This window comes from Phytophthora ramorum (genome assembly GCF_020800215.1).
Source record: "Phytophthora ramorum isolate Pr-102 chromosome Unknown Phyram_PR-102_s0021, whole genome shotgun sequence".
Classification (NCBI taxonomy): Eukaryota; Oomycota; class Peronosporomycetes; order Peronosporales; family Peronosporaceae; genus Phytophthora; species Phytophthora ramorum.
In genome coordinates, this window is record NW_027150667.1 from 234,826 (window position 1) to 248,819 (window position 13,994).

General features: G+C 52.9%; 4 protein-coding genes across 4 annotated transcripts; 2 read left to right on the top strand and 2 right to left on the bottom strand.

Annotated features, from left to right (window-relative positions):
• Nucleotides 1-73: 73 nt before the first annotated feature.
• Nucleotides 74-3,003, bottom strand: KRP23_14402 (Sentrin-specific protease 7; the record flags this gene model as incomplete). The annotated part of the gene is made up of 7 exons (XM_067885221.1): nt 74-346; nt 423-894; nt 974-1,180; nt 1,249-1,953; nt 2,028-2,136; nt 2,215-2,357; nt 2,423-3,003. The coding sequence occupies 7 exons, from the start codon at nt 3,001-3,003 to the stop codon at nt 74-76; spliced, it is 2,490 nt and encodes an 829-aa protein (XP_067737417.1).
• Nucleotides 3,004-4,386: 1,383 nt separating this feature from the next.
• On the top strand, nt 4,387-5,073 carry KRP23_14403 (AN1-type zinc finger protein 6; the record flags this gene model as incomplete). The annotated part of the gene is made up of 1 exon (XM_067885222.1): nt 4,387-5,073. One exon carries the CDS (start codon nt 4,387-4,389, stop codon nt 5,071-5,073), a length of 687 nt encoding a protein of 228 aa, XP_067737418.1.
• A 628-nt stretch (nt 5,074-5,701) lies between these two features.
• Nucleotides 5,702-6,470, bottom strand: KRP23_14404 (Protein THEM6; the record flags this gene model as incomplete). Its single annotated transcript, XM_067885223.1, has 2 exons — nt 5,702-6,191; nt 6,268-6,470. 2 exons carry the CDS (start codon nt 6,468-6,470, stop codon nt 5,702-5,704), a joined length of 693 nt encoding a protein of 230 aa, XP_067737419.1.
• Nucleotides 6,471-9,001: 2,531 nt separating this feature from the next.
• On the top strand, nt 9,002-9,325 carry KRP23_14405 (uncharacterized protein; the record flags this gene model as incomplete). The annotated part of the gene is made up of 1 exon (XM_067885224.1): nt 9,002-9,325. The coding sequence occupies one exon, from the start codon at nt 9,002-9,004 to the stop codon at nt 9,323-9,325; it is 324 nt and encodes a 107-aa protein (XP_067737420.1).
• Between the last annotated feature and the right edge of the window lie 4,669 nt (nt 9,326-13,994).

The following is a 13,994-nucleotide window of genomic DNA, read 5'->3' on the forward strand; positions in this document are numbered from 1 at the left end:
TACGGCAAGGTAACATCAGTGCACAGTAATATTATAAAGCGTGTGACGCTTTTCGTAATTCCGCAGTTCAATTCTAGTCGATAGTGAACGTTTCGAGTTCCTCTTGCTTCACATGCTCCTCTGGAAGCCCATTCTTCTCCAGAAACTGTAGGCAGAAGAGGAGTTGCTGTAAATATTCACGGAACTCCAGTACATGCTCGTCCCGGAACATTTCCGTTGATAACGTTGACGTCAAGTTGCTCTCCAGTTCTTCGCGAGTCATTCCCGCAGGGAATAGACGCACGATCGATGCAGCGTACATGAGCAGGAACACTCCACAGTCTGAACTATTACTTTGCAGCGGGATCTACACAATATACGCAAACGACCACAAATATTAGAACCGGGAGCGACAGGCATTTAGGATACAGTCAACGACTCACATTGGGCTCGACCAGATGGATGCTCTCAGAGTCAAAAGTCGTCACGATAGCCTCCTCCTCTTCAATGCCCTCTTTATCCACTGCAGTCGGCATACCAACAACAGCTCTGGAGGCGAATCGCGCTTTCCATTCACATTCCAGATAGTTACGCAGCATTTTTGTAAACTTTTTCTTGCGATGACAGCGAAGGGAATCCAGAAACAAAAGACAGGGAGGGTTTGCTCGCCGATCTTCTTGACATGACGGTACCTCTTCCTCTTCAACCTCTTCCTCTTTAGGACTGTCATCACCGTTCTCCACTGCTGCCGAATATCGCTCTCCGTTGTCTCCACCACCATCTACCAGATCCACAACTTCATTCTTGTCGTTACAGTGCGCATCAGGAACCACTGGGCGACGGCGTCTTATTTTTCTGTGCTTTTTGATAATAGCGGAGCCTGGGTTGCAAAATACAGCTACGCTCCAGTGAAAACTACGCCCACAAACACAACACACGTACACCGTCAGATACAACATGTTTCAGTTTCGAAGGAGACAGCCAAAAGAAATACCTGTCGTTTATAGGAATAAATAAAAAACGTTTGTCGAAAAGATTGGTCTCCTTTTGCGTCCAGCGAGCCACCCGCGCAAATCGCTCGTCAGGGTCGGCGGTAGCGAGCTCATGAGCGCCATTGGTTCCATTGAGCTGCGTGAAAAAATGCGAGGTGAAGAAATACATTTGCTGCTGCTGCCACGACTCCAAATGACGCCAGAGAAATCTATGCACAGTCGAAGCTCACACGTCAGATCCTACTCCGCAATTGCCGATGCCAAAGCAAAGACTTACCTGAGATAAAAATCAATGATATTATCGTTCAGGAACTCCCCCGGAACGAGACGGTCCACATCTCCAAGTGTCACCGATATTCGCCCAGACGTATCCGACCCGTCATAGGGATACGTAAGCAGTACTTCATTGCGGCGACTTTCTATTCTCCTTCGTTTCAATCGTTCATCCTCTCGCCGGCTCGAGGCTGCTCGCTTCTTACTCTCCACTTTCTCCTTTTTTCCCTCCTCTTTCCTCAGTGGAGAAGCGGTTGAAGCCTCCAGTAACGTGGCTCTTCTACCCGATTCATCTGGAGTGTTTTGAATCGTAACAGCCGATTCAACGCTATTGTCTGCGTTTGGAAATCCATAATTTCGCTTGTCGGAACTTGCATCGTCAACCTGAATTGGAGTCTTTTCCTCGCCTACATCAGAAACCGACAATCCATTGCTTTCACGCGACAGATCCAACGTCCGGGCCCGGTTAGACCCAGCATGATCTCGGACAACTGAGAGATTTTCGTCGTCTTCTAAGACGGAAGGCCGTGGCACTGGGCGAAAAAAATGCCTTACGCTGCCAATAGCGCGTTTAGCACCATTCCCCACCAATGACGCTAATATGTGACCACCAGGACTAGAAGAAGCAGTACTTCTTTTCAACTCGCGCCGTGGAAGCCGTGACTTGTGCACAACGTCCCATTTTGAAAAGTCTCGTACTTCACTCTCTCTGCATGAAATCATACCACATTCAATGTTAGATAAATACAAGCAAGCAGCATCTCTCCACACATCCTGACTCACGATAACTTTTCCTGCAAAAGCCGCGCCAGCTTCGGGTTGCTGTCGCCCATGCTCTGGCAGCGCATGTAGTCCATTTGCTCATCGAAGTAGAACACGACACCATACACCTCTGCACAAAACACGCCACATCACACCTTCAGCACCCTCCACTTCAGCACACAAGCAACAACCTCCCGTGAACACATACTAGGCGGCTGCACCACAAGGTCGTTGTTCTGGGAGCAAATTCTCGCAAAAACCGAGTCATAAAACTCTGCCAGCCTCGACCTGCCCTTCGTCTTATCCATCTGCAGTAGCAAAATGTACGGCGGGCGATCCACTCGCGAGAAACTAGCAACAACGCCAACAGCCACTTAGATACCCCCAATCTCCTCAAAGCACCTTCTCAACCTTACCAGAACCTCCCCATGTGTGCGTACTTGACGTGCCCCTCCCACTTTCTTGAATCCGCTTTCCAGAGCGTGAGCATCACTCGATCCTCGCCAAAATCGAGCTCACACCTGTCATACTTCTCGCCGCAAATGTTCGTGCGAGTGGCACTAATGACTTCGTGCGGCTCGTCCTTGGACGGAGAGCTGAGTACACTGCTAACTCTTCTTGCTCGGATGTCACTGTAACTGAAGCTGTTCCTGCTTCTCTTCTTGGGCGTGGATCGGTCCGCTACACTTGTACCGGCATTGAAAAAGAAGTTGAGCGCGGACTTCTTGGGAGATGTGTCGACGCTGCTGACGTCATTACTCTTCTTCTCGCTCTCGTCGCTGCTGTCGTCGCGCAGCTCCATCGTCCGTTGCGCTCGAAGATCCAGGAACGACGGTCGAGTAGACACTGGAGAGAGTGCAGAAGGAGGCTCTGCATCGTCTGTGGAGTCGCCGTCTACGTCTATGGGAGAGAATGCGGAGGCGCGGGACGAAGGCCGACGAGCCGCAGATCCTTGTGAAGACATGCGCGGCGAGAGAGGCTCCAGGCCGAGCCGCATAGAGGCGGCGTTTTCTACTGAGCTTGAGGAGTGCGGGAGGAGCAAAAGTAGGATGGTCATTGAAGCGGATTGTGACACGGAGTGATGGTCATGTTGAATGGTAGGGCGGGATATGACGCAAGATGGGGATTGCTTAGTGACGACGGACAAGACGAAAATGGATTTGTCCGACGTGCCCACTGCCTGCGGTTTGTGCATGCTCACTGACCTAACTGTCGGCGCCGTACGGCGTATGCGTGTACATATATGCCCAGGACAGGCTGGTGCAGATGGGAAGGGGACCCCGGAGCCCCGAACGTATTCGCCGCAGTAATGCCCTGCGCAGAATATCAACTACCGACTGAGGGGGAGGTTGTCTGTGTGAAGCAGGGCGAGAAGAGGAGGAGGAGGAATCAGCAGGTCCTCGTCGTTCAGCCATACCCGCAGAAAAGGACGCTGGCGGCTCCCACGTGCCCAGCTGGGACTGACCGGTAAGATAGCGTATTGCGCAAAGTGCGGCTGCACGCTTTCGCCTCGGGGAGCACATGTGGCCAATGCAGCAATGAGAGCTCCCTTTCAGCGATGAGAATTCCCATTTGGGGAGCGCCACCGCAACTTCGCGCCGAATTGATCTTGCCGGTGAAGGCCAATTGCGGCCAGGCCTAGAATGGAACACCTTTTCGACCAATAGGGCTCGGGCACCTCGGACAGTGTATACATGTATTTATACTTGTATACGCCCTCGGAGCTCTTTTTTGAAATCATACTGTTGTTGTCGCTGCTGCCGTCAAATCTCGGACAATTCATGGCGACCGGCATTCAGCGCTCGCTTGCGTCGACAGCTGCGATAGGTGATTTTGAGTCTGTCGGCGCGACAGACTGCGCTTTAAAGCGTGGCCAAAAAAGCCTCCCCAATTGACGCGATGCGTAGGCCAGGAGCAGAGGTATCGCCTGCTTGCCCTCGCGAAGGCTACGCAACGCCCCACTACAATACAGGCCGCAGTACAGCATCTGCCGAGCTTTTTTGCCTGCACGGCGACTCACTTCCTAATTCCAAAAAGTGCGCTCCCACCCGAATTTTCTTTGCTCGGCCGTTGAGCTTGAGTTTGTATGGCGTCGATCTTGAAGAAACCGGGTCGCTCCAGCTGGACGAACTTTCCGTATTTCTGCGTGGCTACGGCAACCGACGAGAGTATACACGTATCCGGTGGAAATGCTTCGAGTCCAATACGGTCATAACCAGTCGGTTGTAATAGATCAGCTAACGCACCTACTCCGTCGGTGACAGTAGCCTTTTTCGCAGCAGTTACACAGATGCCAGATTTCACACTCTGTTTTTGTATGCCCCCCTGCCGCCCCTGTCCCAGAAGACTGCGGTTTCTTCCCCCCTCCCTCCATCGCACAATGGGACCTCATTTCCGCTTTCGCTCCATGGCGCGCAGTTCGTCCCCGGTCTTTAACGAAGCCCCGCCCGCCGCCGACCCCGCCGAGCCCATGGTGACCAAGACCTCCACCTCCTCCAGCGCGCCCGCCGACGCAAGCGTGTCGTCGGCCTCCGCCACGCCCACAGCCACCGCCTCCTCCACCGTCGTGGCCACCACTTCGGCCCCTTCGCCCAGCAGCAGCAGCGACTGCCTCAAGGCTTCAGGCGGCGCCGCATCTCCGTCGAGCGTGGACGCGTCCCCAGACGCCTCTGCGTCCCCCTCAGATGTGCGATACCCGCGCGTGCCGCCCGCTGTGTTGCAGAGCGTCCAGGCGTCGCTGACGTTCCGGAAGAGCTGCCTGAAGCGCTCCAAGTCGTCGGTGCTGCCTCCCTCGTCCTTTAGCGAGGATAATGCGTTGGCCAAAACGGTCGAAAAGCCTCCAGCCAAGGACACCAAGCCTGTTCAGAAGAACCGCCGGCGCTGCTGGGAGTGCAAGATGAAGGTGGGCCTGACAGCCGTCAAATGCCGTTGCGACTACACGTTCTGTAACAAGCACCGGTACGCGGAGGAGCACAAGTGCGTGTTCAACTTTAAAACGGCGGGCAAGCGCAAACTCGAAGAGGAGAACCCCGTCGTGGTGCCTAGCAAGGTGGCGCGGATCAACTAAGCGACGAGGCGATGGGTTGAAACAGACCTTTCCTTCGTCTTCGGACTGAACCACCCGGGACCGTTTGGGTCTTTTGGGCATTTGGGTGATCGCGTCATGTCGGCGACCTCCGGTTCGGTTAAGTTCCGTGGAATTTCTCCCGCTGCCTCCTGATAGAAAAGAAGTTATGGGTAGCTGCTGCCCCTCTGCGCTTCGAGCTTCATGAGACGACCAGACGCGCTCCAATTTGTGTACGGCTCGAGAGCAGCAAGAGGCGGCCGCGCGCCTCCAGTAGTTTAATAGCAGGCGTAGCTGCCTCACTCCGTCGGCACCTTCGTGTCCCGCCGCGTTCTCAGCGTAGTGCACGCTCCAGTTCAGCGCGGACCGAGCCTAAAGGCGGAGATTAAGTATAGTAATTCTGCAACCATGTGTCTGTTTTTGCTTTTTTGCGTCCTGTCGCGAGTTCGAGCGACGGGGGGAGGCAGGGGAATCGTAACGAGAAAACCAGTGGACTAATAAAACAGGCGACGGCGAAGGTATGTTCGAGAAGCACCATCCTCTGCCGCGACGCGACGCTGGGCCGGCAGGTTAGGTTTTCTATTGCTGGGACCTGGTTTAAAGTGAGGCCCAACATCCGGTTAGGTGCAGTTCACACCGGCAAGTTCCACGAGCGCGTGGCTTGCGCCAGCAGTTTCTTGAATAAGTTGCCATCATTCAAGGCCAGCGCCGGCATTTGCGTCTCGTTCTCGCGCCGAGCGGCCTCAGCGGGCGTCTCCAGCATCATCTTGTTGGCGCCGTCCCACTCGAGGAGCTGCTGGATGGCGTCGGGCATATCCTTGGCCAGCATCTGCAGCGCCTCGGCGTCGCCGCCGAACACTTCGGCGTACAGCGTCGCGGCCGAGACCTTGGCGCCGTCCTGCCTGCAACTGGCGCGGCACAGGCCCTCGGCATACAACTTGCCCGTAGTGGGGCACTGGAACTTGTGCAGGAAGTACATCCACTCGGCGTCCGCGAACACGAGCTGCGAGCGAATCTCGTAAGGCCGGAAGGGCGGGATCGGGTGGCGGAAGCGCACGGCCTGGGAGGCCACGAGTAACGCTCGGCGGTGGCGCGCCACGTTGCCCAGAATGCCCGTCACGCTGAACGGTTGCAGCAGCACAGAAAGTGAGAAAAATGGTCGGACGTAGGTCAGTTCACTTGTAAGTTTAGACTGACGCGATAAAGTGCCATCGGGCGAGCTCCATGTTGAAGAGATACGAGGCGTTGTTGAGATGGAGATTGATGTCGCAGTCCAGGAAACCTGGCCGCGCGCGCCACACCGACGGGTACGAGAAACCCATGCCCGCCTGGATGCGTGTTTTGTTCAGCGCTCGATGCACCAACCCAGCACCCACATTCCAGAAGATGCGCCCCACCATTACCAAATGCAAATGCAAGCCATCACAAGCGGCAACCTTTGCATACGGACGACACTTTCGACGTGAATTTGGACGTGAAAGCAACGATTTCAGCGATTTGTTTTTTGTAATTTGACATTTGCTACCGGGGTTGTATTTCTGGCTAACCTCCATCGCTGATTGGCCGGATGGATTGTACTGGTGGCCGGTACAGTGCTAAAAAAAGCGAGGTGGCAAGATTTGGCCAGTTTTGCAACCCAACCAATACAGAAAAAACAAGCCAGGGTTGCAAATATACGCAGTTCAATACATCAATCTGCACTTGATAAAATCAACGCATGAGCGCACCAACATTGCCACGCCAGGTTGGTATAAGCTAGCTCATGGTGTGTATGCCGTGCGAGACGGCAAAAGGTACTGCGACGTCATCGCATACATGCTAGAACAGGTCGTCCAGAGCATCTTAATTATTGAGACTTTGAAGGCCAGCTGAGGGTTTTTCCCAACAGAGCGGAGGCAAACCGTATGCGTTCTAGGCTACGAGTGGCTCTGTGTTTAGGTACATGTAGTAGTGGCAAATAGGTCTGCGGCTGTGCCTCGATGGGCTACGGCCACGAGCCTGCTCCACCAGCAGTGGTTGGTGTTGTTGGCGATCTTTGCAGTTGCGCCACGACGGAAGGCGAGCAATTTTGTCTCCCAGTAGAGACAATCTGGTTGCATTGTAGACTACTACTTGTCATGTAGCTTTGTTGTGGGGTAGAAGTTTTATTTCAAAAGTGTATTTGTAGCCACTTAGCTTAGCCCTTTTGCGATACAAGGCTGCATTCTCGCCCTTTAACCCCAATATCTGAGGTCTCTGCGCCGTCGAGCAAATCAATGAGCTTCTGAGGTGCAGCTTCGTCGCGAGAAAACCAGTAGTCTACAACTGCAGTGTGTAGTCTACCCAATATGTCCTGCTCCATGCGGCCAAATACTCGACGGTCGACCCCCATTATCCTTGCGATGTCCTTGAGCGATAGGGTTTCCGTGACGCTAAGACCTCGTTTTGGGTCCCATGGTCTGCTGGTCCGTGACAAAGTTCCCAGTCCGTGACAAAGTTCCCAGTCCGTGACGAACAGGAGGGGCGGCAAGTGGACATGTAAATCCAGCACACATTTTCACCAGAACCACAACGTTACCGAAAACTGCCGTATAGACCCATTTGTAGGGTAATCCTCCGTATCTTGCTGTGCCCTGGCATGCACCAGTGCAACATGGTATGCATTAGTGGAGTCCATATACACGAGTGAGGGTGTAGCTACAGCAACTCTGCAATTTAGAAACCCAGAAAAAAAGTGAGTGGGTAGTTTTTGATCCTTATGTTGGAGGTACAACATAAGTATATATAGGAATTTATATTGGCTGGATTTTTGGCCGGCTATGCTGCCTGGATAGTACAGGATTGTCTCAGAATAAGAACGTGGCATATCCATCATTACAGGAACGACCCTAAGGGTCGTTCTTAGCCAAACTTTGTTGGTGGATTTGGCTCCCGTGGCCCAGTCTCATATCGCTAGGATGCAGATGTTGGTAGACATCGCATGGGGCCGCTAGCCACAATCAAATCCACGTCCACCGACGGAAACTAGGGGTCGTGGACGTGGATGGAGGGTGGACGGGAGGGGAGACCTGCGACGGAAGAGACATAGATGGGGTAGAAGCTTATGTGAGAATACACTTTGGATGTTCATTTTCAATTCCCTTCACCCCCCAAGAACCAATCGCAAAGATGTCTGCCAGTCCGTCGACCGTTCGTCCTAACCTGTCCGCAGTCAACTCCTCTCCGGCTTCACCTCTGCGCCCTACAAGCACTGCCGATCTTCTCTTCAACGCCACCACCCCTCTGGAAGAGGCGGAGGCATGCTTGATGACATTTGGAGCCAAGCAACTACGGACTGAGTGTTACCTTCGACAGTTGCGCATCGTAAAGAAGGGTGCTGATAGCAACGATCACAAGACTGGCTACGTAGCTCTGCTCATGCAACAGAAGCGAGCGTTTGCCGAGATGCAAACGCTTGGTGTGGATGACGGTCCCGTTAAGGCATTGGCGGCCGCTGGGACCAAGCGTCGAACGCAACACTGCATGATTCGGCTCCTGAACGTGATGTTTTCGGAACAATTTTCTCGGCGAGTGCACCAAATCGACTGTCGACCAACCCGCGCCGAGCTACGAATCAAACGCAGGGAAGCGCTGCGTTCTGGACGTACTTCCACGACACATACGTATGGATTTGGGCAAGATCGTTTCCGACTTGCCAGCATTTGCCAAGTGTGATCCTGGTATTATCGTTCTGCATGAAGCTGCGAAGCTCCGTGATATGTGGAAGGGTGTCAGCGGTCGCTGCACGCTTGCACTGTCGAACTCGCGTGTATCAGGCATGCACGACAACGATTTCTTCTCCTATTGCTCGGGGAAGATCGATGTCCTGTACATGCACGAATGGCTCCTCATCAGACCTAGCCTACTGACCTCAGTTGAAGGAAGACTTCCAAAACGCGCTCGTTTGAACACAATGGTGGACGGGAGTGACAGCGATGACGAAGATAACCTTCGCTCCAAGAAACAGCGGGCTCACAAAAAGTCGAGGAACGTCAAACCGGACGTAATTGCGGATATTCTCGCCACTATCAACGTCTCTGCAGAGGCGCTCAAGCTTGATTGTCGCTTTGCACAGTTGGTGTCAACGTTGAGCGCCCTAATGGCTCTGCGAGAGCGGATCGTAACTGCGTCCCCAGGAGTCTACACAGCCGACGTTCTGAACGAAGTTGAGGAGGACATTGCCCACGTTTGTGCCAAGAAGATAACAATGCTGAAGAATGAGAAGGCGTCTGTGTAGTCGATGACGACTCTGCCCATGTCTGAGCAAGGATAAAAGCGTTGCTAAACAACTAGAAGACGTCAATGTAGTTCAGGTACATTTTTGAAATAAATGTTCAATCAACACTCGGTTGCGGTTGATATTGATTTGCGGTCTAAGCGCGTTCGTAGCACGAAGTTTCTGCACGATAAAATCTCTCATATAGCTGCGTCCCTCTTCAACAACAAGATCGCTCGACATGTACCCCATGAGGTTGGCAACATCCTTGTTTTGGTGACCCCTTCCTGGATCTCGAAATGGCCGGATGGGGTCGTCAAAGATGCCGTAGTCTCTGTCCGACAGCATACGCTAGCTGATAGCGTAGTTGTGCAAAACCATAGCTGCATATATGGTTCGAGTAGCGTTTAGTAAGTTGCGCTCGATTGGAGCTCGAAACACCCTCCACTTTGTCGTCAGAAGCCCAAACGCCATTTCGATGCGTATGCGAAGTTGACTTGCATGGAAATTGGTACTCATCTGCAATTTGGTTGCGAGAAAATGGTGTAAGCAAATGCTCGCCCACCGGATAAGCATTGTCGCCTATGATGTACATTCCAGCAGGCAGCGAACCGAGCATCCTGGCCACACTGGTATCTCTAAATGCACGTGCATCGTTTGTGCTTCCTGGGAAACTGGCGTCGATAGCAGTAAAGCGACAGTGTGCGTCACAAACCGCTTGCACGTTTATACCAGAACACGAGTAGTGACCGCTGAAATACCGTCCCGTGCCAACAGCACCAGCATCCGCAGCGGTAGGCGACTTAATTACACAGAGCTACCCATCTACACAACCGATGCAACCATTCATCACGCCCCCCGCAGTGATCGCCTTGAAGTCTTCCAGTACGACCTCCTTCTCCGAGTCCGATTCTGGAAACACAATGCGTAGTTCCTGGAGTGCAAGAATTGCTACCATAGTAGAATCTATCACACGGTAGTAGGAAGGACTACTAATTCCAACAGTACGGCGGACATCAAGATATGATCCTCCTGCCAAGTAGCGTAGCGTACTCATGAGCATCATTGCCGGCGATATCGGGGCCACGCCGCTTGAGTTGACAGATTGTTGGACGTCTAGTTCAAGCCGAGGAGTCAAGAGCCCCAATAGGTGCGAAAAGCTCTCTGCAGACAGTTGAAAGGTGCGCTCAAACATGTTTTCATTCAGCAACATCTCGATTTCAAGATCGACATCAACACGCCGGCGTGATTACCGCGCTCTCCGCGTACGTCGAAGAATCACAAACAGCAGAAGCGCTAGGCGAGCATTTCGCTGATTCCTGAGGCGACGAGAACTTGCAACGACTTCAAGAACGCTGTCCATGCGTTGGCGCTGATAGCCCGACGAAGAAAGAGGTTTTACGCTAAATCTGGAGTCATCGCTTCGCCATCACCACCATACACACGGGTTAAGAATAAATGTTAACCATCCCGGTCCACTTACTCGGGCCACTAAGTTTATTGTTGTTTTTAGCGAAGTCGAACACAAAAAGTGCGATCCACCAGCACGCTCGTCCACTTGCACAAAATCGGCTAAGAACGACCCTAATGTTGGTGTCAAGGAGTTGACCTGCTGGAAAGAAGACTTGCGAGGAAGAGGAGGAATTGAGTTGTGATTGAGAGATTAAGTTGGCGGAGCTTGCCAGTAGAGCTGACGTCTCTCATGGCCATTCAGGTGTGTGTGGCTACATTGTGTAGTGTACATCCTATTGTGTAGTTACCATAGCTTATCATAATGAATGAACATGCTTGATAGTAGGATTAGTGTGGTACACGCGAGGGAGCCCTCTGCTTTCATCCATTCCCGCAACAGTTGGCGGAAACCTTGACCGTCAGTGGGGATATGATGTCTAAGACAACATACACACTGTACCGTTTATCTGGGCAGCTTCTTTTCTGAGCATTGCACACGTACATCAGAGGTCGATAGCTAGGAAAAAGTACGAAAGCAGTAAAGTTTCAATTGATTGCAGCACAAAAAATGAGAATCCAGAACACGCATCACAAGTCTACGCTTCATCCCCCGCCACAGCTCTGTCGGAGTCTTCATCACCATTCTTCTCATCTCTCTCAGAAGCTGAACGCTGGCGACGCTTCTTGCCCGGGTGCACTGCAGGAGGCCGGTCACGCAGCTTGTGCTTTTGCAGCAGGCTGCGCGGGATATCGTTTCCATTGTTCCAGTCACTATGCTAGATAGCAAAGCATGTTTTGTCCCGGCCTCGCGCTGCGTTGCAGAAGTATTTCCTGCAGAGCGAAAGAAGCGTTAGCATGGACGGCACAGAGTCAACCGCCAACGGAGACGTACCGGCGATTCTCTGTCGAGCACTCAGGACAGAAGTACTTCGTGTACTTTCTCGGCTTGGTCTTGAACAGCGCGCACACTTTGCAGGAGCGCTGACGCTTCTGGAGTCCTTGCTCGTTGTCCACCGTGTCTGGGTTTTCATCAAGGCGATGCCCACCCATCTCAGTCGTACGCTCGGGTGCTGGATCTGGTGGAGCAGCTGCACGTGCAGGAGAAGCTGCTGTCCTTTCGCGAGCTGTTGTTGCCCTCTGTTTGAAAACACAAGCAAACATAACACACATATAGTTAGCCACTGGAACAATTATGTTGGTTTAGTCAACATAGCGCACCTCGATCGTTTTGTAGGGCTCGGCACTGTCAACCTCTAGTAGCTGTTCCAATAGCACTTCGAAGAATGCGTAACGCTTCGGAGAACGCTTCTTTCCCTGCGGTCGGTTGTCGTTCAGCTTCTTGTGGTGGCGGAACACGATACACGCGTTCACCAGGGCCATGTCGAACAAGCCGAGGAAGAGAGTCTTGTAATACTTCCTCGTCTTGTAGCTGAGCTGGACGCTATACCGCTGCATCCGGAGTTGGTCATGGACGTCGACACCTCCCATCCAGCGGTGGTAGTCCCGGACCAACTCGGGTCTTGGCTCTACAGTAGATTTCAATCCTGCAATTGCAACACCATCATTATGCTAGCTTATGTTGCAATAAAGAGCTCATGACACGTGGTTTATGTTGTACCGAATACAACATAAGCACTTGAGCAAAAACAAAAGAGACTGTGGCAAGGCCGAAGCCTACCACAGCCAGAGTTTCGTACCTCAAGCAATACGCCGTCTCAGCGCATGTCGCCACGAACACCTTCGTCCCCCACTTGTGGGGTTTGTCCTTGTTGAATTGGCGAGTCGGGTTGTAGTGAGAACGGGATGGCAACGTCGCTTCGTCGAAGCTAATCACAGGCGGCGCACGATATCCACGAGCAAAAGTCCTCTGCAATACATCCACTACCGGCCGAATCTTCCACGCGCGATCGACGCTTGCGCTTGGAAACTTGTTGTTCGAAAAGTGAAGATAGCCCATTATATGGAAGAACCGGTGCTTGGTCATGAAGAGGTTGAATCGGTTCGTAGGTAGCGCGCCCACTTGCTTCGTAGACCAATGCGCACCAATGCGCAGCAATGCCTTTGCGCATAGGTATGAGCATGCGCACAATTAGCAGACTCATGACGCGCAGCACCTCCCACGGCTCGATATCTGGCACACGCGCAAGTCGACTCCGGATATCGCCCAACTCTTCTAACTCCTGGCCAGCCCGACGCTGCTGCGAGCGGATAGCTCTCGCTCTCTGCGCAATCGACTGTGTGTGATACCGATTACTTTCGGAGGCAAGAGCTTTGGGGGCATGAAGTAGAAGAGCAATGCTAGCGGATCGTCACCCACTGCCATGACACTGTTGCTCGGTCCGTAAGGCCCTTCGTACAAGTCTTCATAAGTTGGGTCCGGACCAAACTTTTCTGTAGCAACAACCCACAACAGTTAGCTTATGATGACACTAATGTTGGAGGAGACCAACGCAAATTTTCACTTGTGTTGTACATGAACAACATAACGTACCGTATTCCCAGCCGTGCGTCCGCATCATTGATATGGCCGTCTTGTTGTGTGCGATCGAGCTGCAAGCCGACTCGGGCAAGTCCTCTCCTCCGTCGTCTTCTAAATCATCGTTTGTCAGCTCTCCAATGTCCCAGTCACTCCCACCATCGTCATCACAGCTTTCTTGGTCCTCTTCCACCGAGATATCTTCATCAGAATCCAGATAGATGTACGCGTAGGCCGCAGCATCCATCAGGTTGGTATCACCATCGACGACACACTGCGGCTGCATTGGCAACAACTCCGAAGCTGCCACATCTTCGTCCGAACTACTTTCACCACTTGCACTCACATCCTCAAAGATTGCCCGCCGTCTTTTGCGTTGATTCCCAATGGAACTAGCCGTCTCCGTCGCGTCTGTCACAGGTGGTCTGTCCACCACCGTCTCCGCCTCCTTCTCCTCCGCCAAGTCTGCCACAGGCGGGCTGTCCACCACTACCTCCACGCCCTTCTCCTTCGCCTCCTGCTCAACGTGCACGCTGCCCTCCTCCGTCATCTCTGCCTCTTTCGCCTCGGACGCAGGCGCCCCCCCTCTCTTTTGCCTCCGCCTCAGCACCCCTCTCGCTGCCTGCCGCTGACTCCATCGGCCTCCAGATCGCCATGGTCGCAGTGGTACGTTTAGCGCCCTCCTTCCTCGTTCTTTTCTTCTCCGTTTTTCTTCTGCCCCCCCCCCCCCGTTCTTAGGCTTGCTCGCAGCCCGTCGAATGC